The sequence below is a fragment of the Taudactylus pleione genome, unplaced genomic scaffold, assembly GCF_031769625.1.
Source record: "Taudactylus pleione unplaced genomic scaffold, aTauple2 ptg000845l, whole genome shotgun sequence".
Taxonomy (NCBI): Eukaryota; Metazoa; Chordata; class Amphibia; order Anura; family Myobatrachidae; genus Taudactylus; species Taudactylus pleione.
In genome coordinates, this window is record NW_028285247.1 from 4102847 (window position 1) to 4127823 (window position 24977).

General features: G+C 48.5%; 1 protein-coding gene across 2 annotated transcripts in view; it reads left to right on the plus strand.

The window, feature by feature from the left end:
- Positions 1–20452, plus strand: part of MIB2 (MIB E3 ubiquitin protein ligase 2) — a 173216-nt gene extending 152764 nt beyond the window's left edge. For both annotated transcript variants that reach the window (XM_088458622.1, XM_088458623.1), the window contains 3 exons: positions 4352–4536; positions 15262–15327; positions 18808–20452. In XM_088458622.1, coding sequence (XP_088314748.1) covers positions 4352–4536; positions 15262–15327; positions 18808–19049 — 493 coding nt within the window. In that variant the 3' untranslated portion in view covers positions 19050–20452. The remainder of the gene's footprint in view (positions 1–4351; positions 4537–15261; positions 15328–18807) is intronic.
- The last annotated feature ends 4525 nt before the right edge of the window (positions 20453–24977 follow it).

A 24977-nucleotide genomic window follows, 5' to 3' on the forward strand; every position in this document is an offset into this window, starting at 1 on the left:
GGTCGATGTTCCCCCACTGCGCATGCGCACGACGGAGGGAGCTCCGTCGTGCGCATGCGCGAGACCCGGTGAGCAACGGGCTCTCCATCGCTCCGGGTCTCGCACCAAAGGGGGCGTGCTGTCGATGTTGATTGACAAGGACGTCCCCTTTGGTGGGCGTGCCTGCCAGACGGAGGCCCCACTGACATCACTAGTGATGTCAGTGTGAGTGATTTTGGCTCTGATAGAGCCAAAATCACTCCAGGGCTTGCGGCAGCGAGACCCAACCGCAGGTCAAGACCGTCGCGACCATCATCATGGACGCTCGCATATGCTGTGGATGGTCACTCACAGCTATGCGAGCGGCCAGGAGGCCGCTCCATTTTCATGGAGGAGGGCACTGATTCAGAGCGAGCGCTCTGGTCAGAGCGTTCAGCTCTGAATCAGGCCCATAGTGTATATAGTAGAAGGGAGGAATGTAAAACTGAGGATGCCACGGATTATTTAGTATAACCTCATGTTATCAGACACAGTGACCATAGTGTATGTAATATAACCTCATGTTATCAGACACAGTGACCATAGTGTATATAGTAGAAGGGAGGAATGTAAGACTGAGGATGCCATGGATTATGTAGTATAGCCTCATTTTATCAGACACAGTGACCATAGTGTATAAAGTAGAAATGAAGAATGTAAGACTGGCGATGCCACGGATTATATAGTATAATCTCATGTTGTCAGAACAGTGACCATAGTGTATACAGTACAAGGGAGGAGTGAAAGACTTGCGATGCCACGGATTATATATTGTAACAAATGTTATCAGACACAGTGACCATAGTGTATGTAGCAGAAAGGTGGAATGTAAGACTGGCGATGCCACGGATTATATAGTATAATTCAATGTTATCAGACACAGTGACTGTAGTGTATGTAGTAGAAGTCAGGAGTGTATGATAGAGGATACAAGTGGATTAAAAACTCTTTATCTAACACAGTGACCATAGTGTATGGAGTAGAAGGGAGGAGTGTATGATAGAGGATACAAGGAGATTATATTGTATAACCTCATGTTATCAGACACAGTAACCATAGGGCCTGATTCAGGGTGGTTCGCTAGGCAGCGTTCACACGTAGCCAGACGATGTTTGCATCCTGCGCATGCGTATAAGACGCAGTGCGCGTGCGCGAACCGGCCACAGCGATCGGGAAGCGATCGCAGTGAGCACGCAGAGTCTTCACACAGTGATTGACAGGAAGTGACCATTTGAGGGTGATGACGTGGGGTGATAAGAGAAACGCAGGCGTGCCTGGACGTTTAAACGCTGTTACAGGAGCGTGCATAATTAAGCCCCTGCGATAGCACACGCTGGCAGAAGTCTAGATGGCGATAGGAAGTTTAGCATTTTCTGCGGTAGGGTCAGGTCAACCACAACTGTGTGGATGGTTCCGATGTTACTCGATGGTACCGATGTTTTTGTTGACTTGTGGATGGGGAAGCAATCGGGAAGCCGACTGCCTAAATACCGGCAGCCGGCTTCCCGACTGTCATATCCCGGCAAGGGTGAAATGCCAGGCGTCTAGATGTAGACGCCCGCATTTCCCCGACGATCGTAGTGATGCAGGGCGGCGCGAGCGGACAGCCGCGGGGGGGGAGGGTTAGGTTTAGGGCTCCCGGGGGGGACTTAGGGTTAGGCACCCTCCCCGGGAGGGTTAGGGTTAGGCTAGGGGGAGGAAGGGTTAGGGTTAAGCACCCCCGGGGGGGACTTAGGGTTAGGCACTCCCCCGGGGGACTTAGGTTTAGGCAGCGGGGAAGGGGGTGGTTAGGGTTAGGCACTTAGAGGGGGGATTAGGGTTAGGCACTTGCGGGGGAAGTTAGGGTTAGGCACCCCTAAGGAGGGTTAGGGGGGTTAGGTTAGTAGATACTCACCTATCCACGATCCGGATTTCCAGCGCTGTCGGGCTTCCGCTGCTCGGAACTCTGCTGATGTCGACCTGCCGCTGACGGGAATCGTATTTCATACCCATTGCTGTGGATGCATGTCATGGGAAGTGGGCAGGCTTTATACATTATTTATTATTTATTACCAGTTATTTATATAACGCACACATATTCCGCAGCGCTGGGTGTCTTGGTATACTGCTGCGGTTGCCGTGCGATTGCATTCATTAGCACATTTTCGCAGCGAGCGGGGTGCGTGCGTGTGAACGCAGCCTTGCGAACCAATCTGAATCAGGCCCATAGTGTATGTAGTAGAAGGGAGGAATGTAAGACTGAGGATGCCATGGATTATATAGTACAACCTCATGTTATCAGACACAGTGACCATAGTGTATATAGTAGAAGGGAAGAATGTAAAACTGGCGATGCCACGGATTATATAGTATAACCTCATGTTGTCAGACGCAGTGGCCATAGTGTATATAGTAGAAGGGAGGAATGTAAGACTGGCGATGCCATGGATTATGTAGTATAGCCTCATGTTATCAGACACAGTGACCATAGTGTATAAAGTAGAAGGGAGGAATGTAAGACTGGCGATATCACGGATTATATAGTATAAATATAAACTCATGTTGTCAGAACAGTGACCATAGTGTATATAATAGAATGGAGGAATGTAAGACTGAGGATGCCATGGATTATATAGTATAACCTCATGTTATCAGACACGGTGACCATAATGTATATAGTAGAAGGGAGGAATGTAAGACTGAGGATGCCATGGATTATATAGTATAGCCTCATGTTATCAGACACAGTGACCATAGTGTATATAGTAGAAGGGAGGAGTTGAAGACTGAGGATGCCATGGATTATATCAGGGGTGGGGAACCTTTTTTCTGCCGAGGGCCATTTTGATATATATAACATTATTTACGGGGCCCGGTGCGGGTCACGCCCCCTCCATGTGACATCACACAGGGGGGGGGTCACAATCACCGAGAAATTTAGCAATGACTGGAGCATCCAGAGGATGCTCCGGGGAGCTGTAAGGGCAGCAGTGTGACCGTCCTAAGGATGCTCCAGGTGGCACTGCTGCATAGATTCTGGCTGCAGGGTGCCATTCTAGGCACCCTCATTGTAGGCACCCTCATGCGCAGAATGCCAACAATCGACTGGCTGCGTGCGAACGTATGCTAGCGAGCGGGACTGAATCAGGTCCATAATGTGAAACACATTGCTTCAGCAACAGTGGGGCTGATTCAGAGTTGGCACATAAGACGGTCGCATTGCATGTACAGGAATAAAGCGGATTTGCCCTTATGCAGAGTTGCATGTATCACCATGGCCACCCTGCCCCTATCCATCCGCTTGTGGGAGTAACTGTTGTCATTGTCAGTGTGCATTTACACCAGCCCTAAACTTGGATTTAAAATCATACAAATTTATGTCTACGCTCAACTAAGCATAGCAGCAGTCCTACCTACACACCAAGATATATTCAAAATATTCAGCCTGCGTGGGAACTCCCCATTACCCTGCTTAGCCACAAGGAGGTGTGACTGAGGGCCTGACCACAAGGAGGTGTGACTGAGGGCCTGATTCAGAGCCGGACGCTCTGAAAGAGCGCTCGTTCTGAATCAGGGTTTTTTTGGAGCGGCCTCCTGGCCGCTCGCATAGCTGTTGGTTACCACCCACAGCTATAGCGAGCGGCCATGATGTTGGTCACGATGGTCAAGACCATCGCGACCATCGTGCTTGCGACAAGACCCTTGTGGTAGGGTCTTGCTCATCGCAAGCCCCAGAGAGCTTTCGGCTCTAACAGAGCCAGAAGCTCTCCACTGACATCACTCGTGATGTCAGTGGGGCCACCCCCAAACGGCAAGCGTTCCCTCCGTTTGGGCAGCCACCCCCCCCCCCTGACCCACCCACCAAACTGGGCGAGCTGTCACTCAACATGGACAGCTCGGCCCCTTTGGTGCGAGACCCGGAGCGACGGATTACCCGTCGCTAGCTGGGTCTCGCGCATGCACGCGACGGAGCCGGCTCCGTTGTGCGCATGCGCTGTGGGCCACCATCGACCCGGTTGCGAGCGCTCAGCGCTTGCGACGGGTCTGAATCAGGCCCTTAGTTACATGTAACTGTGAGTCAGCCCCAGTGTCCATAGTGTGTGTACAGGGGTTCAAGGTGGAGAACGCAGTGGAATAAATATCATAACAAAATTATTTATATATTGTAATGGTGTGAAATAATATGCAATGGGCGATAAGAGGGAAGCTACTGGTTGTATAGGTCACTGTTATTTCCTTATTCAGGGATAGAATATGCAGAGCGTGGTGTGATACTAAGATCAACAATCTCTAGATTACTATAAGTTGCCCAGGGCCTTGTCCTATTAAATGTGTTAAATTCTCTTGGTTTCAGGGAACAACAGGCTGAAACGGACTCATCCACTATTAACTGCACCCTGCGCAGGGTACATACTACACCCAACACAATGACCAACCTCAGTATGCCCAGTGCTATCAGTCCTACAGAATGCCTTGTGTGCTCGGAACTGGCAGTGCTCATCAACTTCTTCCCATGTCAGCACAGCATAGTATGTGAAGGTAAGAGGAGTGCGGCTATCCATTGCTGAATAAATGGCACTAAATCCAGGCTGCAGTGGTGCTTTTATCGCTGACAGATGTCTGGGGAAAGGAGATATTAAAAATTGATTCCATGAATGTAAAAATCTTTTTCAAGTAGAAGCTCAACTTACATAAAATCTGTACATTCATATTTTGCTGTAATGTGTCATGAATTATCTTGTTTGGAAATATGAAAGTGTAAAAAAAAAAAAAAAACAGACCCACAGCATAAAAGGCGTTTTGTGACATTTAGGGGTAAACTTATTAAGTGAGAGTTTTTAGAAGTGAGTTTTAAAAGTGATGTTGCCCATAGCAACCAATCAGATTCTAGCTATTATCTTCTAGAAGGTGCTAGTTAAATGTTAAGTAGAATCTGATTGGTTGCTATGGGCAACATTACTTGTAAAACTCACTTTTAAAAACTCTCACTTTAGTAAATTTACCCCTTAGCGTCTCTTCATGTGGGAAGAGCCATATATTCAGTGTCTGAGGAGCAAGGTAACAGTGTCTGAGGAGCATGAGGAGCAAGGTAACAGCGTCTGAGAAGCAAGCTAACGGCGTCTGAGTAGCAAGGTAATGTGTCTGAGGAGCAAGCTAACGGCGTCTGAGGAGCAAGCTAACGGTGTCTGAGGAGCAAGCTAATGGCGTCTGAAGAGCAAGGTAACAGCGTCTGAGGAGCAAGGTAACAGCGTCTGAGGAGCAAGGCAACAGTGTCTGAGGAGCAAGGTAATAGTTTCTGAGGAGCAAGGTAATAGTGTCTGAGGAGCATGAGGAGCAAGGTAACAGCATCTGAGGAGCAAGGTAACATCGTTTGAGGAGCAAGGTAACCTCTGAGGAGCAAGGTAACAGCGTCTGAGGAGCAAGGTAATAGTGTCTGGAGCAAGGCAACAGCGTCTGAGGAGCAAGGTAACAGCGTCTGAGGAGCAAGGTAACAGCGTCTGAGGAGCAAGGTAATAGTTTCTGAGGAGCAATGTAACAGCATCTGAGGAGCAAGGTAACATCGTTTGAGGAGCAAGGTAACCTTCTGAGGAGCAAGGTAACAGCGTCTGAGGAGCAAGGTAACAGCGTCTGAGGAGCAAGGTAACAGTGTCTGAGGAGCAAGGTAACAGCGTCTGTGGAGCAAGGTAACAGCGTCTGTGGAGCAAGGTAATAGTGTCTGAGGAGCAAGGCAACCGCGTCTGAGGAGCAAGGTAACAGCGTCTGAGGAGCAAGGTAACAGCGTCTGAGGATCAAGGTAACAGTGTCTGAGGAGCAAGGTAACAGCGTCTGAGGAGCAAGGTAACAGCGTCTGAGGAACAAGGTAACAGTGTCTGAGGAGCAAGGTAACAGTGTCTGAGGAGCAAGGTAACAGTGTCTGAGGAGCAAGGTAACAGTGTCTGAGGAGCAAGGTAACGGCATCTGAGGAGCAAGGTAACAGTGTCTGAGGAGCAAGGTAACGGCGTCTGAGGAGCAAGGTAACGGCGTCTGAGAAACAAGGTAACGGTGTCTGAGGAGCAAGGTAACAGTGTCTGTGGAGCAAGGTAACAGCGTCTGAGGAGCAAGGTAATAGTGTCTGAGGAGCAAGGTAACAGTGTCTGAGGAGAAAGGTAACGGCGTCTGAGAAACAAGGTAACGGCGTCTGAGGAGCAAGGTAACAGCGTCTGTGGAGCAAGGTAACAGCGTCTGAGGAACAAGGTAACAGTGTCTGAGGAGCAAGGTAACAGCGTCTGAGGAGCAAGGTAACAGTGTCTGAGGAGCAAGGTAACAGCGTCTGTGGAGCAAGGTAACAGCGTCTGTGGAGCAAGGTAATAGTGTCTGAGGAGCAAGGCAACCGCGTCTGAGGAGCAAGGTAACAGCGTCTGAGGAGCAAGGTAACAGCGTCTGAGGATCAAGGTAACAGTGTCTGAGGAGCAAGGTAACAGCGTCTGAGGAGCAAGGTAACAGCGTCTGAGGAGCAAGGTAACAGCGTCTGAGGAACAAGGTAACAGTGTCTGAGGAGCAAGGTAACAGTGTCTGAGGAGCAAGGTAACAGTGTCTGAGGAGCAAGGTAACGGCATCTGAGGAGCAAGGTAACAGTGTCTGAGGAGCAAGGTAACGGCGTCTGAGGAGAAAGGTAACGGCGTCTGAGAAACAAGGTAACAGTGTCTGAGGAGCAAGGTAATAGTGTCTGAGGAGCAAGGTAACAGTGTCTGAGGAGCAAGGTAACAGTGTCTGAGGAGCAAGGTAACGGCATCTGAGGAGCAAGGTAACAGTGTCTGAGGAGCAAGGTAACGGCGTCTGAGGAGAAAGGTAACGGCGTCTGAGAAACAAGGTAACGGCGTCTGAGAAACAAGGTAACAGCGTCTGAGGAGCAAGGTAACAGCGTCTGAGGAACAAGGTAATAGTGTCTGAGGAGCAAGGTAACAGTGTCTGAGGAGCAAGGTAACAGTGTCTGAGGAGCAAGGTAACGGCATCTGAGGAGCAAGGTAACAGTGTCTGAGGAGCAAGGTAACGGCGTCTGAGGAGAAAGGTAACGGCGTCTGAGAAACAAGGTAACGGCGTCTGAGGAGCAAGGTAACAGCGTCTGTGGAGCAAGGTAACAGTGTCTGAGGAACAAGGTAACAGTGTCTGAGGAGCAAGGTAACAGCGTCTGAAGAGCAAGGTAACAGTGTTTGAGGAGCAAGGTAACAGTGTCTGAGGAGCAAGGTAACGGCATCTGAGGAGCAAGGTAACAGTGTCTGAGGAGCATGAGGAGCAAGGTAACAGCGTCTGAGAAGCAAAGTAACGGCATCTGAGGAGCAAGGTAACGGCGTCTGAGGAGCAAGGTAACGGCGTCTGAGGAGCAAGGTAACGGCATCTGAGGAGCAAGCTAACGGCGTCTGAGGAACAAGCTAACGGCGTCTGAGGAGCAAGGTAACTGCATCTGAGGAGCAAGCTAACGGCGTCTGATGAGCAAGCTAACGGCGTCTGAGGAGCAAGGTAGCGGCGTCTGAAGAGCAAGGTAACGGCGTCTGAGGAGCAAGGTAACGGCGTCTGAGGAGCAAGGTAATAGTTTCTGAGGAGCAAGGTAATAGTGTCTGAGGAGCATGGGGAGCAAGGTAATAGCGTCTGAGGAGCAAGTTAACAGCGTCTGTGGAGCAAGGCAACCGCATCTGAGGAGCAAGGTAACAGCATCTGAGGAGCAAGGTAATCATTTCTGAGGAGCATGAGGAGCAAGGTAACATCGTTTGAGGAGCAAGGTAACCTTCTGAGGAGCAAGGTAACAGCGTCTGAGGAGCAAGGTAACAGATCTGAGGAGCAAGGTCGGCGTCTGAGGAGAAAGGTAACAGCGTCTGAGGAGCAAGGTAACAGCGTCTGAGGAGCAAGGTCGGCGTCTGAGGAGAAAGGTAATGGCGTCTGAGGAGAAAGGTAACGGCGTCTGAGAAACAAGGTAACAGCGTCTGTGGAGCAGGGTAACAGTGTCTGAGGAACAAGGTAGTGTCTGAGGAGCAAGGTAACAGCGTCTGAGGAGCAAGGTAACAGCATCTGAGGAGCAAGGTAACAGTGTTTGAGGAGCAAGGTAACAGTGTCTGAGAAGCAAGGTAACAGTTTCTGAGGAACAAGGTAACAGCGTCTGAGGAGCTAAACGTTGCTTTCACTAATGAGAATACAGTAAATGTGTGTTGTATATGGAATAGATGTTCTCATATTCCTCCTTGTATTCCCAATGCAATTGGAATGTAGCATTTTTCAGGGCAGGCCCAGGGGAAGAAGGGGTGTGACCTAATCATGGGGGGGTGGCCACACCCCCTTAGGAAGAAAAAAAAAAACATTTCTACTTCAGGGTCCACAGGGTTGCCCTTGGGGTATAGCTGGATCTGGATCCACGGGCACCACGCAGTTAAAGCTTTAGCTGCTCCCAGGATGCACTTGGGTCCATCCTCCTCTATACCCCGCCCCCGAGCCACAGCACCTCAGTTTTAGTTGGTGCCCGGCCGGAGTCGGGTCACCCTGCTTTTTCATTTATTTAGAAAAAAAAAAAGCCTGTTAGGTTTTTTTTTTATAACTTGGCTCTGTAGCGGCAGCGAAGGGCTGTCTGTGCAGACGCCCACGCTGCCGCTCTTATTCCCGGCTGGCGCCGCGACGCCAGTATCGCACTGGGGATCGCGGCGGGAGGCCAGAATCCGTACTAGCCGGACTCTGGGTACCTCCCTGGACTGCTGCCGGGGACAAGGTAAGCCGCGAGTCGCCGATTAGCGGCGGCTCGCGGGTCTTACCAGAATATGCAGTCCTTTGCCCCCGGTTCTAGGGGACAAACCGGGGGCCGCTAGCGGTGGCGGCGGGCTTCCCCTCTAATGAGGAATACCCCGTCAGTCCACTAGACCACCAGGGTTAATTCTTGGCAAGCGGGATGCCGGCAACCCGGGGGTTAATATGCTAGCCAGGGGAAGAAGCCTTCCCTGTCTAGCGGCTCCTCCCCTCAGCTCAGCGCGCCTTTCAGCTAGTAGTCTGGCATCGCTGAGCTGCAGATACTCGGCCACTCCTCCTCTGAGGTCTCCAGCAGCCATTTTCTCTGTGGCAGCACAGATCTCTCAGGGAGCACGCGGACCGCTCCCCCTGTGTACCTCTCCCCTGATCAAGGACAGCGTACACAGCACTATAGCCCTCCCAGACACTGAATCTGGGCAGGTTGATTGTAGTGGAAAGGTGCAGTGAGTATACTTCTCTGCATGGTATGTGACTTTTGCTAGTGCTGCCTGTCTGTGCTTATTTCTACTTACTGTCAGCTTATACCTATCCCTTTCCTTCTCCTACAAGCCCTACAGGTGTGTGGGGGAGGGGCGTTTCTACAGACCTCACCTATATCAATCACGTATTTGTGAGGTCCGTCACATACAGTTGTGTGCTACACAGTACCATATTTTGGGCTGTTGTTCAGCACACTGGTGAGTGCGCTTGATTCGGCTCTGTTGCCAGATATATTTATTTGTAAAATATATTTTGTCATGTCGGACGAGTAGATTGAGCACTCCGTGGCTCTGGTGTTGGTCTCCTGTGGACACTGTTCTGCAGGAGTGGATAAGGAGGTTTTGTCACTGGATGGCCTGTGTAGTCGGTGCCAGGTGATTCCTGGCCCCTCACAACCTCCTATAGCGCAGGAGCCACCATGGGTGATGTTTTCTCAGGTGCTGGCGTCTATTGCAGACCGTCTGTCGGTACCGACTGCGGTTCCTGCTAGGGCGTTGTCCCAGCCAGCCGTCCCCCATTCCCCGGGTGTTCCGCACTTATTGCGCAGCCCCCCAGGGTCTCAGTCTGTTGGTCCTTATGCGGGGTTGCCTATGTATGTACAGGCTTCCCCGGTGACGCAGCAGTCTGTGGTGCCTTTCCAGGCCCCTCTGGCGGCTCCTCCACCCTGGGTGGATGTGCTCTCCAGCTCCGTACAAAATTTGGCGGCCGCGTCTTCGGCTTTTCAGTCTATGTTGCAGACTGACATGCCTTCCAGGGCATCAAAACGCCCACTAATGGCGCAGGCGGCACAAGTATCGGACTCGGAGGGGTCCTCAGATGATGGGGAGGTGCATGACGACACGGACTCGGACACATCGGTCCAGGAAGTGGATACCAAATCATCCATTAATGTACGAGCACTGGTTAGGGTGGTGCGTGCCATTCTCTTGATAGAGGATGAGGCCCCAGCTCCAAAGTCGAAGTATCCTAGTTTTAAAAAAACTAAGGTGGCTTCTGCGGTGTTTCCCCTGTCTGATCAGTTGACGGATCATATGGCGGTGGCTTGGCAGGCGCCCAGTAAGAGATTCCTACCTCAGAAGCGGTTGGCTTCTAATTACCCCTTTCCTGAGGCACATTGTAAGAAATGGGAAACTCCACCGGCAGTGGATTCTCACGTCACCCGTTTAATACGGAGCGCTACTTTGCCATTGCCGTCTATATCCTCGCTGAAGGATCCCACGGACAGGAAAGTGGAGACTTGCTTGGTCTATTTACTCCCTCTCAGGTGCAGTGGCCCGACCGTCCATGGCCATCTCCTGGGTGGCCAAGGCCATTGAGGGATGGGCCAATGCCTTGGAGGATACCTTTCCGGACGACTCTCCGGATGTCCAGAGGGCGTTGTTGGGACAGATGAGGGACGCTGCTTTCTACATCGGAGAAGCCTCTTTGGATGCTGGTCTGCTGACTTCTCGGGTATCGGCTGCAGCGATGTCTGCCCGCCGATCCTTATGGCTGAGGTCCTGGAGAGCGGACTCGGATTCAAAGAAGGGCCTGGAGGCCTTGCCTTTCAATGGAGAACTGCTATTTGGTCCGGACTTGGGCAAAATAGTGGATACACTGGCTAAATCTAAATCTGCCTTCCTCCCTTCGGCTTCTGCACCTACCAAGGTACGGAGCTCTGCCTTTCGGTCCTTTCGGGTTCAGGGCAAGGCCAAAGGTCAGTCCTTCCCGAGGCAGTCGGCGACCAAGGCCGCTTCTAAGCCCAAGAAGCAGGCCTTGGAGTGCCAGGCGCCCTTCTTCCAAACAGAAAGATAAACCTTCTGCCTGATGGGACGGGCCTCCCTCTGGGGGACCCCAGAGTGGGAGGCCGACTTCTTCTATTTGCCCAGTGCTGGCACAATACCACCACGGATGCCTGGGTTCGAGAAGTGGTCTCCCAGGGGTACGCCCTGTCTTTTCGGCACAGACTGCCCCACCAGTTTTTCTGCACGAGTCCTTCTCAGGACAAGACCAAGACTTTACAGATTCAGGAAGCTATAGAGTCCTTGCTGAAAGCAGGGGTCATTGTTCCCATTCCTCAATTACAACTAGGGACGGGGTACTATTCTTCTCTGTTTCTGGTGCAGAAACCCAATGGTTCTCATCGCCCTATCCTCAACTTGAAGTCTCTGAACAAATTCCTCAGGGTTCCCAAGTTCAGGATGGAAACGTTACGTTCCATCATTCTGGCGATGGAGCCTGGGGATTACATGGTGTCCCTGGATATCCAGGACGCCTACCTCCATGTTCCGATAGCACCTTCGCACCAGCGGTATCTGAGGTTCGCTATCCTTCAACACCACTATCAGTTCCGGGCGCTACCCTTTGGCCTCTCCATGGCACCGAGGGTATTCACAAAGATTATGGCAGTCATGGCCGCACATCTTCGGAAAAAAGAATGTACGGCTGCTGCCGTATCTGGACGACCTCCTGTTGCTGGCGAGCTCCCCGGAGGTACTGCTTCAGCATCTCCACCTGACGATCGCTTGCCTGCAAGCGCACGTGTGGCTGATAAATTGGGAAAAACTCCTCCCTGATTCCATCTAAGCGGATGGTTCATTTGGGAGCCCTGCTGGAGTCTCGTCAGCAAAGGATCTTCCTGACCCCGGAGAAGGTCTCCTCCCTACAGCTGCGGATACACAGTTGCCTGAGCAGTTGCCGCCTGTCTGTCCATTCGGCTATGAGAGTTCTGGGCTCCATGGTGTCGACATTCGACATGGTGGAATTTGCCCAGTTCCATTCCCGGCCCCTGCAGGGGCTGATTCTATCGGAATGGAACGGGTTACCTCACCGGATCTGCTCTTAGATGCTGGTGTTGTCCTCGGAGCTTCGGCAGTCTTTGGCTTGGTGGCTTCAGACAGCTCATCTGGTCGAGGGGCGCCCCTTTTGGATCCCGGACTGGGTCCTGCTCATGACGGATGCCAGTCTCCGGGGTTGGGGGGCAGTGACCGGCTCGTTGTCGCTTCAGGGTCGTTGGTCTGCGGAAGAAGCACTTCTTCCCATCAACATTCTGGAACTACGGGCAGTATACAGGGCCCTGCAGTCGTCCGGCGCCGCTCTTCATGGAAGGGCGGTTCAGGTGCAGTCCGACAACGCCACCACGGTGGCATATATCAACCACCAAGGCGGAACTCGCAGTCGGGCAGCGATGTCGGAGGTGTCTCACATCCTTGCTTGGGTGGAGTGTCACATTCCAGCGATCTCGGCAGTCTTCATTCCCGGAGTCCTCAATTGGGAGGCGGACTTCCTCAGCCGTCACGACGTGCATCCCGGGGAATGGTCGCTTCACCCAGAGGTGTTTCAGCTACTCGTGGACAGGTGGGGGCTGCCGGAGCTGGACTTGATGGCCTCCCCTCACAATCACAAGTTGCCCGTTTACGGGTCAAGGACAAGAGACGCAGGTGCCTGTCTGGTAGACGCACTGTCGGTGAAATGGACGTTTCACCTGGCGTATCTGTTTCCTCCGATATCCCTACTTCCTCGGGTTCTGCGGAAATTCAAGCAGGACGGCGGCATGCTCGTGCTGGTAGCTCCGGCGTGGCCTAGACGTCCTTGGTACTCCGATCTGAGGTGCCTCTCCATCGACGCTCCGTATCTTCTTCCTCAGTGTCGGGACCCGTTGTCTCAAGGGCCCTGTCTTTACCCGGATCTGGGTCGGCTGTCTTTGACGGCGTGGCTCTCGAGACAGCCGTCTTGAGGTCTAGGGGTTTCTCCAGTTCGGTCATTGGTACCATGTTTAGGGCACGCAAGCCTGCTTCCGCACGGATTTACCACAGGGTGTGGCGCACTTACTTTCAGTGGTGTGAATCCAGAAGCTATGATCCTCAAGTGTTCCGGGTTTCCAGAATCTTGGAGTTCCTTCAATCGGGTTTGGACCTTGGCTTACGCCTTGCCTCTCTGAAGGTTCATGTGTCTGCTTTGTCCGTGTGGTTTCAACGACGGATTGCCACACTGCCAGATGTTCACACCTTTTTCCAGGGTGTTCTCAGGATCCAGCCTCCCTTCGTGCCTCCTGTGGCTCCTTGGGACTTGGCGGTGGTGCTACGGGTCTTGCAGGGTCCTCCTTTTGAGCCGCTTGAGTCGGTGGAACTCAAGTAGCTGACGTTTAAGACTGTTTTTCTCCTGGCGATTGCTTCTGCCAGGAGGGTGTCTGAGTTGGGGGCGCTTTCCTGTCGCCCTCCTTTTCTGATTTTTCACCAGGACAGAGCGGTGCTCCGCACTCGTCCTGAGTTTTTGCCCAAAGTGGTCTCAAAATTCCACATTAATCAGGAACTAGTTGTGCCAGCTTTTCAGTCACCTGATCTTTCAGCTGGTGAGGCTTCCTTAGATGTAGTCCGGGCGCTTAGAATCTATGTGGACCGAACTGCTTCGGTTAGGAAGTCTGATTCATTGTTTGTCCTCTTCGGTTTTCACAAGAGGGGTTGGCCTGCCAACAAGCAAACGTTAGCCCGTTGGCTTTGTTCAGTTATTTGTGAGGCTTATGCACAGGAGGCTTTACCTGTGCCAGCCTCTGTTGAGGCTCATTCCACTCGTTCTGTGGGTCTCTCTTGGGCTGCTAGACGTGGCGCCTCTGCTGTTCAGCTGTGTAAGGCGGCCACTTGGTCTTCAGTTCAAACGTTTTTGAGGTTCTATGCGTTTGACACCTTCGCCTCTCAGGATGCATCCTTCGGGCGCCGGGTGCTCCTTTCAGCACAGGAGCGTCCCCGCCCTTAGTTGAACTGCTTTGGGACATCCCCAAGGTCAACCCTGTCGACCCCCTATGGACCCTGAAGTAGAAAATAAGAGATATTGTAAGAACTTACCTTTGTTATCTCTGTTTCTACGAAGTCCATAGGGTCCACAGGGCGCCCGCCCTGACGCACCTGGCTTCAAATGGGCTGTGTGGCTGGTCACCGTTTTTTCCGTCTCCCATTTCTGTGAGTATGGTTTCTTGTGTGTTCCAGTCTTCCTTCTCTCTGTTTAGTCTCCTCCTCCGGCCTTGGCTGCTTACCAACTGAGGTGCTGTGGCTCGGGGGCGGGGTATAGAAGAGGATGGACCCAAGTGCATCCTGGGAGCAGCTAAAGCTTTAACTGCGTGGTGCCCGTGGATCCAGATCCAGCTATACCCCAAGGTCAACCCTGTGGACCCTATGGACTTCGTAGAAACAGAGATAACAAAGGTAAGTTCTTACCATATCTCTTGTTTTTTGTAGCGGCACTGCGCGCTTGGGAGGGGGGCGCTGTGAGCACCTCAGCCCGGCGCATAGCCAGTGGCGGGCCTGATCAGTGTGATCACTCTCCCCACAGGCATAGGAGACTGCTGTGGCTCCTACTTAGCAGCCGTGAGCAGTCTCCCAGTACAGCCCAGCACACAGCAGCATGTGCTGGGCTGCTTTGACGTAAGAGGGAGGGGGGGTGGCTCCGGGCCCCTGTCAGACCCCTCCAGCAAGCCCGGGCCTGGGTAATTGGTACCCGCTTTCCCCACCTCTCGGCGCCCCTGGCAGTCTTATAACCAGGTACGTATGCGTGCGAGGCTTAGCAGGTGGCTGTCATTGAGTTTTTACTTGTTACATAACATTTTATGTCTGATGGAAGTGTTAGCAAGCATCTTATACTTACAATGGGACACCAACCACACCATCTAGGTACAGTACATTTAATAGGGAAAAGCTTATTTTCATGCACACAAATATCCATGTAGTAAACCAATATAAATGTACAATAGTGACATAGCTAATAAAGGTACATTTCCACGTAGACCTTCAATTCCTCAAAATTTGGCACAAAATGATTTTAAATGAGGAAGTTCCCAAAATTAACATAATATATCCATATTCCTTTGTGCGCTACTCTGATGGGTTCCTAGTCTGCACTGTGGTTATTACATTCATCTCTAGTGTATATGGGCTTGTTTACACATATTGCTTATGGTAGTCTCAATCTTAATGTATTTACTTAGTCAACAATCATCAGTAATCCATGTGTATACCTAGTCTAATTGTGTTTGTTTTGTTGTCCCAGAATGCTCCAGGAGAATGAAGAAATGCATAAAGTGTCAAGTATCAATCACCAAAAAGATTAGGCAAGGTGAGCAGATAGATTTCCTACATTCAGAGGCACTCAGAGCCATGGTGAGAAGCAACATAGAGCATTACTGTGTATACTGTACTCTTCTAACTCTACTCACTAACATGTACCGGAACAATTCCTATAAATCCAGGTCATTGCTGTTCTAGGGTTGTATTTACAATAGTAACATGACCATTGCTAGTCATCAAATTTATAAGCGGTAATAACAGACTATAGTGTCTTCTAGTTCTGCTGAAAATGGAGCGGGGGGTCACTTACACATCTGATACAAAGGGGACATGTCCACTATGCGACGTACAGTATTTAATTATGCGACGTTCAGTATCTATGGTAGCTGAGCGCTGACACACTATATTCACCTGCACATAGCAGGCAGTGTTCCTAGCTCACTAGCGAGAACACTGTAGCATTGGAAGCACACACTCAGCCAGGAACAGCTAATGTGCATAGTGTGAATTCCACTTCTGCGCGCTCACTCAAAGTGCCCATGTGTCAGTAGCTTAAACCCTTCATGGCTGCAGGCAGTTCTTGGAATACAAATTAGTAATATACCATTCAGCCTTTTGCTTTTATACTGTAGTAATAGCTCTTCCATGTTTTCCATTAGTTATAAACTATGGCCCTGATTCAGAGCCGGACGCTCTGACCAGAGCGCTTGCTCTGAATCAGGGCCCTCCTCGTACTGCCGCTCGCGAGTGGGTCTGAATGACCCCCTATATTGCTATTTTCAGGCTTGCAAGCATTGATTGACATGTTATTGGCTATATATGAAGAAGGGTTTCTCTATCCTTAAATGCAAAACCTTCTCCCTACCGTAATGTTAAAATATTTTATAATTATCAACCCCAAGAGTATAAGAATAATTGTGCTGTCTGCAGGCACTACTTACATTAGCATTATAATCAGCAATCACATGTAGCACATTGTAACAAAGCATAGAAGCCCTCCGGCATGGCCGTAACTAGGGGGTGTGGGAGCAGTGCTCTCGCGCAGAGCCTTCCGGCCGTCACAGTCGCTGCCCCACGGCACCTGCATATGGCTTGCACGGTGCCTGGAACGGCGCTACTGCACAAAGGATGCTCTGGGCAGGTACCCTGCTGCCTGTGGAGATGGGTAGTGCTCTACTTCCCAGAGCCGATTGCCCCACACCCTAGGTATAACGTTATGACATCACAGGTTTCGCCCTGTTATGGCGCTGCACTCAGGCCCCACTGAGAAGCAGTACGCTGTGTGGCTGGGTCTGACTTACTGCAGACAGCGCTGCCATAGCTGAGCTCTCTAAGTAGATAAATCTGATTAACAGATGAATTACAAGTGGAAAAAACATTATGCAGTCACAATGTCAGAGTTCAGCATATCGACATTCACAATGTCGATAGCAGAAGATTGACATTGATGAAGTCGACACTTACAAAATGTCAACATCAGAAATGTCGACATTGTAATGTCTAAATTTCCAGGAGGGTTTTGGTTAGGGTTAGGTGCACAAACAAAACCAGTATGTCGACAGTCCTACAATGTTGACATAATATCCATGTCCACATAGTCGATATCGACAGGCTGATCATGTTGCCATGTTCAATGACGGCATTACGACATGTTGACATGATGAATGTTGCACATATATATCTAACCTGGAAAAAAACATTTGAGAGTCTATCAAAATGCTGGACAACAACGCTGTACAATTAGTCATTGCCTCTCTGGGACAAAGAAGGTCAAAGGTTAAATTACTTTAAAGGATAATTATAATAAAATTCCTAACATCCTGCACACACCCGCCCCTGCTCCCATCATTCCCAGTAATGAGGTCTATCTGACTTTAACTGAATAGAACAGCTACCTTTAAATGTAACATTGCCTGTTACGTAAGTGGTATCTGTAGCTGTAACAATAGCTCCGGCCTTCTCTGACAGAAGCATATTGTCCTGTCATTTGCTTGGTGGGATCAGGCTGTGGGCTTGGAATTAGATCATAAGAACCAGAAATGCAGAGAAATGGCTGGATGCTTATCCTAGCAATTGTAACAGAGGTAGATTTGATTCCAGCTGACATGAGATGAGGGGAAAGCACACAGGGCCCAATTCAGCAGTGCATGCAGATTTCTGATGTTCGGGAATCTGCGCAGGCACATGACCCATTCTGCGCATGTGCAGAACAGGTCTGCGAGCCCGCACGGAGACTGCCAGCAGACTGTCAGTGATTGTCTGCTGGCATTTGTGGGCGGGGAGGGGGCAGCAATGGCCTCCATTTCCGAAGGAAGAGGCCAGGATCTCCATCGGCTGACGGAGATTTCCTGGCCTCTTATACTAGTCTGCGGCGGCCGACTGCAGGACCCCATGGGTCACGCAGCCGGCTGATGGTCCGCAGAATATCCGATGCTGCATTGGACATGATGCCTCCTGCTGCATTACCATAATTGCAAGGATCACAGTTGCATGCACTACACACTACAGTATATGCCTGAATGCACTACACACTACAGTATATGCCTGAGTGCACTACACGCTACAGTATATGCCTGTGTGCACTACACGCTACAGTATATGCCTGCGTGCACTACACACTACAGTATATGCCTGCGTGCACTACACACTACAGTATATGCCTGCGTGCACTACACACTACAGTATATGCCTGCGTGCACTACACACTACAGTATATGCCTGCGTGCACTACACACTACAGTATATGCCTGCGTGCACTACACACTACAGTATATGCCTGAGTGCACTACACACTACAGTATATGCCTGCGTGCACTACACACTACAGTATATGCCTGCGTGCACTACACACTACAGTATATGCCTGCGTGCACTACACACTACAGTATACGCCTGCGTGCACTACACACTACAGTATATGCCTGCGGGCAGCTTTGCAATTGCTGTCCTTGCTGAATCAGGCCCACGGTCTCCTGCTGCACTCATAAAATATTTTACTCATAACTCAGGTTCTGGGGACCTGCTTTGTACACTATGTGGGAAGGATAATGTTTGTGCCAATGTCAGTGTACTGCTTCAGGAGTGGATCATTCATTCTGTAATTAATCTATCCTACTTACTAAGGGTCCCGTACAGTACATCTAGCTGCTATCACGGCAATGCTCCGTTCTGTCAACAACAGGGATTTTTAACATGTTACATTACCCCAGATTGCCGATCATTGATGGGCGCAGATCGGACCGACAAAACCGGGAATCAGGGCCATAGATGTCATTTTAATTTCAAAACGTGTCCATCGCCTTCTTGAAGAAGAGGCAGCCATTTTGTGGGCTAAACCAATACTCACTAAACATGAGTGGCATCATTGACGGCATGTCCCATACTGAAATCATGTCGCTGGTTCTAGTAAATGAATAAGCTGCATTTTCATAGATATTGTTGTAGACAACATAATGGCTTCCTCCACTGTGCATAGACACTTGTAAGCATGCACATACTATTCTATTCTTTTTCCTGCATTTATTTATAGATAGCACAGAAGTTGACGGTGTTTCCAGCTTAGAAGTATCAGATCAGCGCAAGGTGATGGAAGAGCTTCAGAACCGATATCGTCAAATGGAGGAACGGATGACCTGCCCAATCTGCATCGACAGTCACATCAAGCTGGTGTTTCAGTGCGGCCATGGATCCTGCACAGAATGCAGCACATCCCTGACCTCTTGCCCCATCTGCAGACAAGCTATCCGAGAGAGGATACAAATATTTGTCTGATCTGGGGGACTCTGTGTGGCTGGAGTGACAGACATTGCCGTAGCTTATAAGGACAAGAATCATGTCTGAGCCAAGCACGGTTGTGTGGACCCTCTCCAAGGCAAGGTGTTCAAAGAAGACAGAGGACCAACTCTGCTTACGAAGAAGTGTGGCTGCTGTGTGTGTTTCAAACACTTAAAAACAATATGTATAACTATACACACTGGAAGGGCTAATCTATAATGCAGTCTTCCTGAGAAATTCTGTTTTTCAGAAGGACAGATGAGGCCAATCCCGATCACTCATCATTCACACGTGTCATCACTGCCCAATCCTGACAGGGTGTCTCCGTAGGGGTTCTAATGTTTTTTTGGTTTCTGTGAAATGTAACCTAAATCCCGGCCTTCCAACACAGAGATACTATATTTATTTTTTTTATACATGTTCATGAGATATAACAAAGCAATACATTAGGTCAGTCACACATGGATGACCCAGTATGTGTAGAGTCAGTGCATTTCACTGCAGAAAGAGAAAAAAAATTATTTCTGATTCATTGGAAGATCTCAGTTTACATCGGGCACAGGGCCTGATTCAGAGCCAGACGCTATTTGCGGACGGTCGTTCCAAAAAAGGGGCCAGCTATTTAAATTGAGCGCTCGCTCTTTGCGGTTTGTTGACGCCTCTATGTCTGAGCGAGCGAACAAAAAATGCGCTCGCTATTTTGTAAATACGCCCCTTTGCCGTTCGCATCACACGTCATCTCCGGTATTTATTAGATTAATCGGGTGCATCGAAAGGCATCTGAAGTGCTTGTGGTAGGTTTTTCTAACCGCTATCACTGCGAGCAGTTCAGGCTAAAAGACAACCAAGTGACGTGGTCGATGACGCTCCTTTACTAATTATGCACTCCCATTAAATGCCCTTTTGACCGTTCGGCTCTCCACTCCCCCGTTTTCAAGCACCTTCCCCTATTACCACCCACAAACGGTACATTCTGTCAATCAAATTAGCAGCCCCTTGCTGTTTTGCGAGCGCACAATTTCTGACCGCAATGACTGGTTTGCGCATACGCATTATGACCCATACGCATGTGCAGTTGTGCGAACATCACTCAGAGCGAACGAGTAGCCGCTTACGAGCAGCTCTGAATCAGGCCCACAGTCTCTTAGTAAAAGTGGTCAATCAATGGACATTGTTAGAAGTCATGAGAGTAGACTAACAAGAGGCACCTTGATAAAAGAAGGAAGAGGTTAGTAATTTAGCATTTGTTACCAGAAATGCCACATCTGGAACTGTCAGGTAACTGAGTGGATTAGCAAATCAAAGTTTGTTCATTTTTATCTGTGTACAATGTATGAAATGTGTATATTACGGAAATAAAAGCAGGCTTGTTAATATTAGGAATTTTATGGTTTATTGGCCTCTTTTGTATTTCATTTAAAAAGTTGTGTAACTAGAGGACCAAGGTCGCCCCTCCCACGTGTATTATGTTTTACATATTTCTGTTGGTCCTGATTATTGTAATAAAGTCATTTCTTGTCATTACTACCACCACTCACACAGACATAGGACCATATTCAATTAGACGCGAAAAGTCAGAAAGGTTTCTCCTGCCACACTTTTCGCCTACATCACGTGTTTTGGCCGCCGAAACTTATCGGGTGCGCCCCCGCTATACTCAGACAGGCAAAAAGTGTTGTCAAAAATGGGAAAATCAGCCTGACACCCCCCAAAAAAGATGCACTGACATTGGGGATCAGTATAGATGTCCCCGAATAGCCCTACTGATGTTATTTGGGGTACTTAAGCGCTGTCAATTGCCACTAATTAGCGTCTTTGCACAAGTGGTGAAGAATAGCATTAAGCAGTTTTTTTGGAGATAATAAGTAGTCCTGTCAAACTTGGGGTACTTGAAAATGGGTTCAAGCATGGTTTAAATTCGCAAAAGTGAAGTTTTAAAAACGCACCTTCAGCAAGCACCAGCAAACAAAAAAAAACTCCCCCATACTTGCAGACCACCTAAAAGTAATTTTCGCTAGTTTAAAAGTTTGTACCCCCACTTTGCACTTTTTCGTCCCCTTTTGCAAAGTCATTTTTCAGGGTGTTCCTCATTTTTTAAGAGTTTTTTTGACACAATTATGCTTTGGGGGGCTGTCCCAGGTGTGCAGAGTGGCTTTCCGACGTTTGCACCCCAAAACCGCAATTCTGCTCTCTTTTTCACCACCTATTAGGCGAATCTTTTTCGCTTATTACTTTGCATTGTGTTTTCGTGTATGCGAAAACTTTTTGGAATTGAATACGGTGAAAAGTTTCCGCCTGGCGAAATGATGTCATCCGCGATACTTTCTCGCAGAAAACGGCTTTTTGCATCTAATTGAATACGGTTCTTAGATGGTCATATCAATTGGCAAAGCTATGGGTACACCTCTCATCTCCTTTTTACGGGACAGCTGTAAGAAAAGAAATCAATGGGGAGAATGCTGGCGGTATTTAAGTAAGTGTTCATAATAATACAGACAAAACTTTGGGAGCAGAGGGACAACAAAAGCCAGCACATTCTAATGCAGATACAAAGAGACCTGAGCCATAAGCAGGCTACCTCCAATCCCCGGGTGGTATCATGGTGTTGTAGGACAAGAGTAGAAAATAACAGGGCTGGAGACACACCTTTCTGGACTCAGAGGGGCCACAGTACAGTCTGTGCAGGCCTTGTTTTCCTCTGTAAATTAAATATTACATCTGGGCATACACTACCAGATAAAATGTCTGTCAGACCGACAGACATTTTATCTGGCAGCCTGCCAGCCGCAGAAGTCGCCGGCATACACTGTGAGAGAAATCTCACAGTGTATAGCCCTACATCCGCGCTCCGCCCCCGTAGGAAGGAACACAGGAAATGTCTGTCTGTCGGCTGCGTTGGGCATACACTGCCCGATGCGGCCGACAGTTTACCCGCTAAATTTCGCATCGGACGGGCATGCTGGACAATCCAGCATGCCCAACCGAGCAATATTTAACCCTCGGTTGCCCCCCCCCACACGCTACAATTATCGCGGCGATCTGCCGATATCGGGCGGATCATCCCGATAATTGTAGCGTGTATGGCCAGCATAACAAATATATTTCATCATATTAAAAAAGACACTAATTTATTCTTACCACATGCACAAAGTCTGGTGAGTTTAGTACATAAATACACAACACTCACATTGACACAAATCACATTAGTGGCAATTAACATTAGCAATGTGTGCCAATAGTTAGTTCACTATAACAAACCAGCCAACACATGTGTAAATGCTCAAACATCTTTGTTGTTCCAAACAAAAAAAGGCTCTTAAAGCGCCTCTATCTCTGCCCTGCTGCGCTAGAAAGCCCAGAGATACCATTAAGAGGGGAGTATTGCGTGGGAGCTGCTTGACCAAGGTCATAAGATCGCCAAGGAGAATACATAAATTACTAATACATATATTATTTATAGTTCTAGTGCTAACCCTGTATACCTTAGGAAACAAAGACAAAATTATGTTTGTCATAAACTGCTCTCGTGAGAAAACGTAATATACGCTACTTTTTGGACAGTATTACAAATTACTAACATTCTGCAGGGAACCACAGGGGGTTCTCTAATCTGTTCTTTGCTCAGAACCCAGTGACTTCTATAGTAGCACTGAGAATAAAACCATTTTATGGGCAAATGCATTTAAGAGGAACTCCACTGAAAACTATTTAAAAGTAATAATTCTGGGTATAGGTCACTGAGAAAAGAAAAAATAAATAAATTCTACTTCCGATTACTGTGGAGTCACTAATCTGCTGGCTTCGCTTGTAGGCTGGAAATGAAATATTGGTGGAATCAGCACTAGTATTCACATAACTTTAAGATTTGAAAAAGTATATGTTTGATTCATTAGAAAACCGACATTATTGGTCTATTGCATGATAAATCAATCTGACCTTTGGTTGGTGGTGCTCCCAAAAATAATTAAACTAAGTGAACACCTAGCAGTGTGGAATGCTGAGCCTTATAGTTCCACACCCCCCCTCTCTCAGCAGCCCCCACCCTTCCCAGGCTCAAAAGTAAAGTCCTTTGTTCTCCCAGGCTCTTGTGTAAATGCAAATTAGCACAGCTACAAGACCCAAAACATAAGATAACACTCTTGGCTTTGAAGGTATTTTTATTGCAGGAAGCCTGCTAATGTAAGGTGTGTATTCGAGAAGGGTCACCTGGAGTGAGAGCAGACGTTGTATCCAGGAAGCTTGTCTACACAGGCTAGTTGTCACATGGCCATTTGCTCTGTTCAGCTAATGCAATATATCCTTTAGGGGAATTATAATAATATACACTTTATCCAGAGCACCCAAACTACGTAAAGTCATGAAATGGGCTTTTGGTGAATCGGCGTAACTTATGGTGATGGTCACAGATGCAATCGCATGATGCTAATAGTAATATCGCCACATGTACTAAAGAGTGAGTTTATCTAAAATGGTGTTTAGGCGGTCATTCGCAAAATGGCATCTTGCGGCCAGTCGCAAGATGGTGTCGCTGCGATTCAATTTTAAACTGATCTGGTCTCAGCCAATAATCCAGCTTCGACAGTAGCTAACATAGGTAGTATCAAAACCACTGAATGTGTAGCAACATAGTAACCATCACACAGTAAAACAAACAAACAAAAACACAAAGACACGGAAAACCTAAGCTATTTGCTTCTGTACAGTCAGTCAATCCTGTATAATAATGTGATCACATTTTCAGAGATATTTCTGCAATTGAACATCAGAAGCAATTGAATAAAGCTCTCTTTGTGTATCTGCAGTAGATAACAACCGTGTGTGTAATAGAGGAATGTAGAAGAGCCCAGGGAGGGAGCTGTGTCATATCACTTCTGCTTTCCCTGGTCTGCACACATCGAACCAGGGATGAGAGAGTGGTCCCCACAATACCCCGGGGAAACAACAGAAAACACGCTTCTGCTGTCCCTGCTCAGGACTGGATTTCTCCCTTGTTACCAGCTGGCATTGCTGAATACAAATTTTAAGCGCGGCACACTATCTTTATTTTTTCCATTGCCAGGGAGAGCGCCAGTCACGCTGGGATGAGAGAGCGCTATTGAAAGTAAATAAAAGATACCTCCGTTACATGTGAAAACACGATAGACTGCGGGATTGAGGATTTGAACTTATACCAGTCATTGTAGTTCATCCTCTATAGATACACATTGAATGTTGTATGTTCTATTAAGAGGTGGGTGTTTATTCTTCCCTTCTGTGATTATTACATATAATTAAGTAATTAGGGAAGACAATTATTTAAAATTTTTGGCGTCACTACACCTGTATGTGAATTTATTATGTGATTACAAACATTTATTCATTTTCTGAATTTGTTTTTAACAAGAGTGTAACTTTACTACACTGTTATTTTCTATAAGGGTATTTCATTAAAAGTTAAGTTTTGTTTTCTTCTCATCTTTTCATCATTCTTTATAGAGACATATATATATTTAAGAGTGCCCCAGAAAGACTTTTTTGTCTTCTGCTTCTTCGTGCAATATTTCCATCCGCTTGTAGGCTCCAGGGTTAGGGTTAGGCTGTAGTTAGGGGTAGGCAGTGGTTAAGGTTAAGCTGCAGTTATGGGTAGAATGCGGTTAGGGGTAGGTTAGGTATAGGCTGCGGTTAGGATTAAGCTGCGGTTACGAGTAGGCAAGGGTTAGGCTGCACTTAGGGTTAGGCTGCGGTTAGGTGTAAGTGTAGGGCTACAATCAGCTGAAAACGCTAGGCAGACTGTAGACATTCACAAAGTGGCTGGAATTGCAGGAAGCCAGATTTATGCTAATGCGAGTATTTGTAGTGCTTAGGTGCGGGTAGCTGCACCTCTTACTATTTCCCTTCCACAGACACAACAGTCATCATCATGCTGAAAGCTAAGTGCAAGAGATC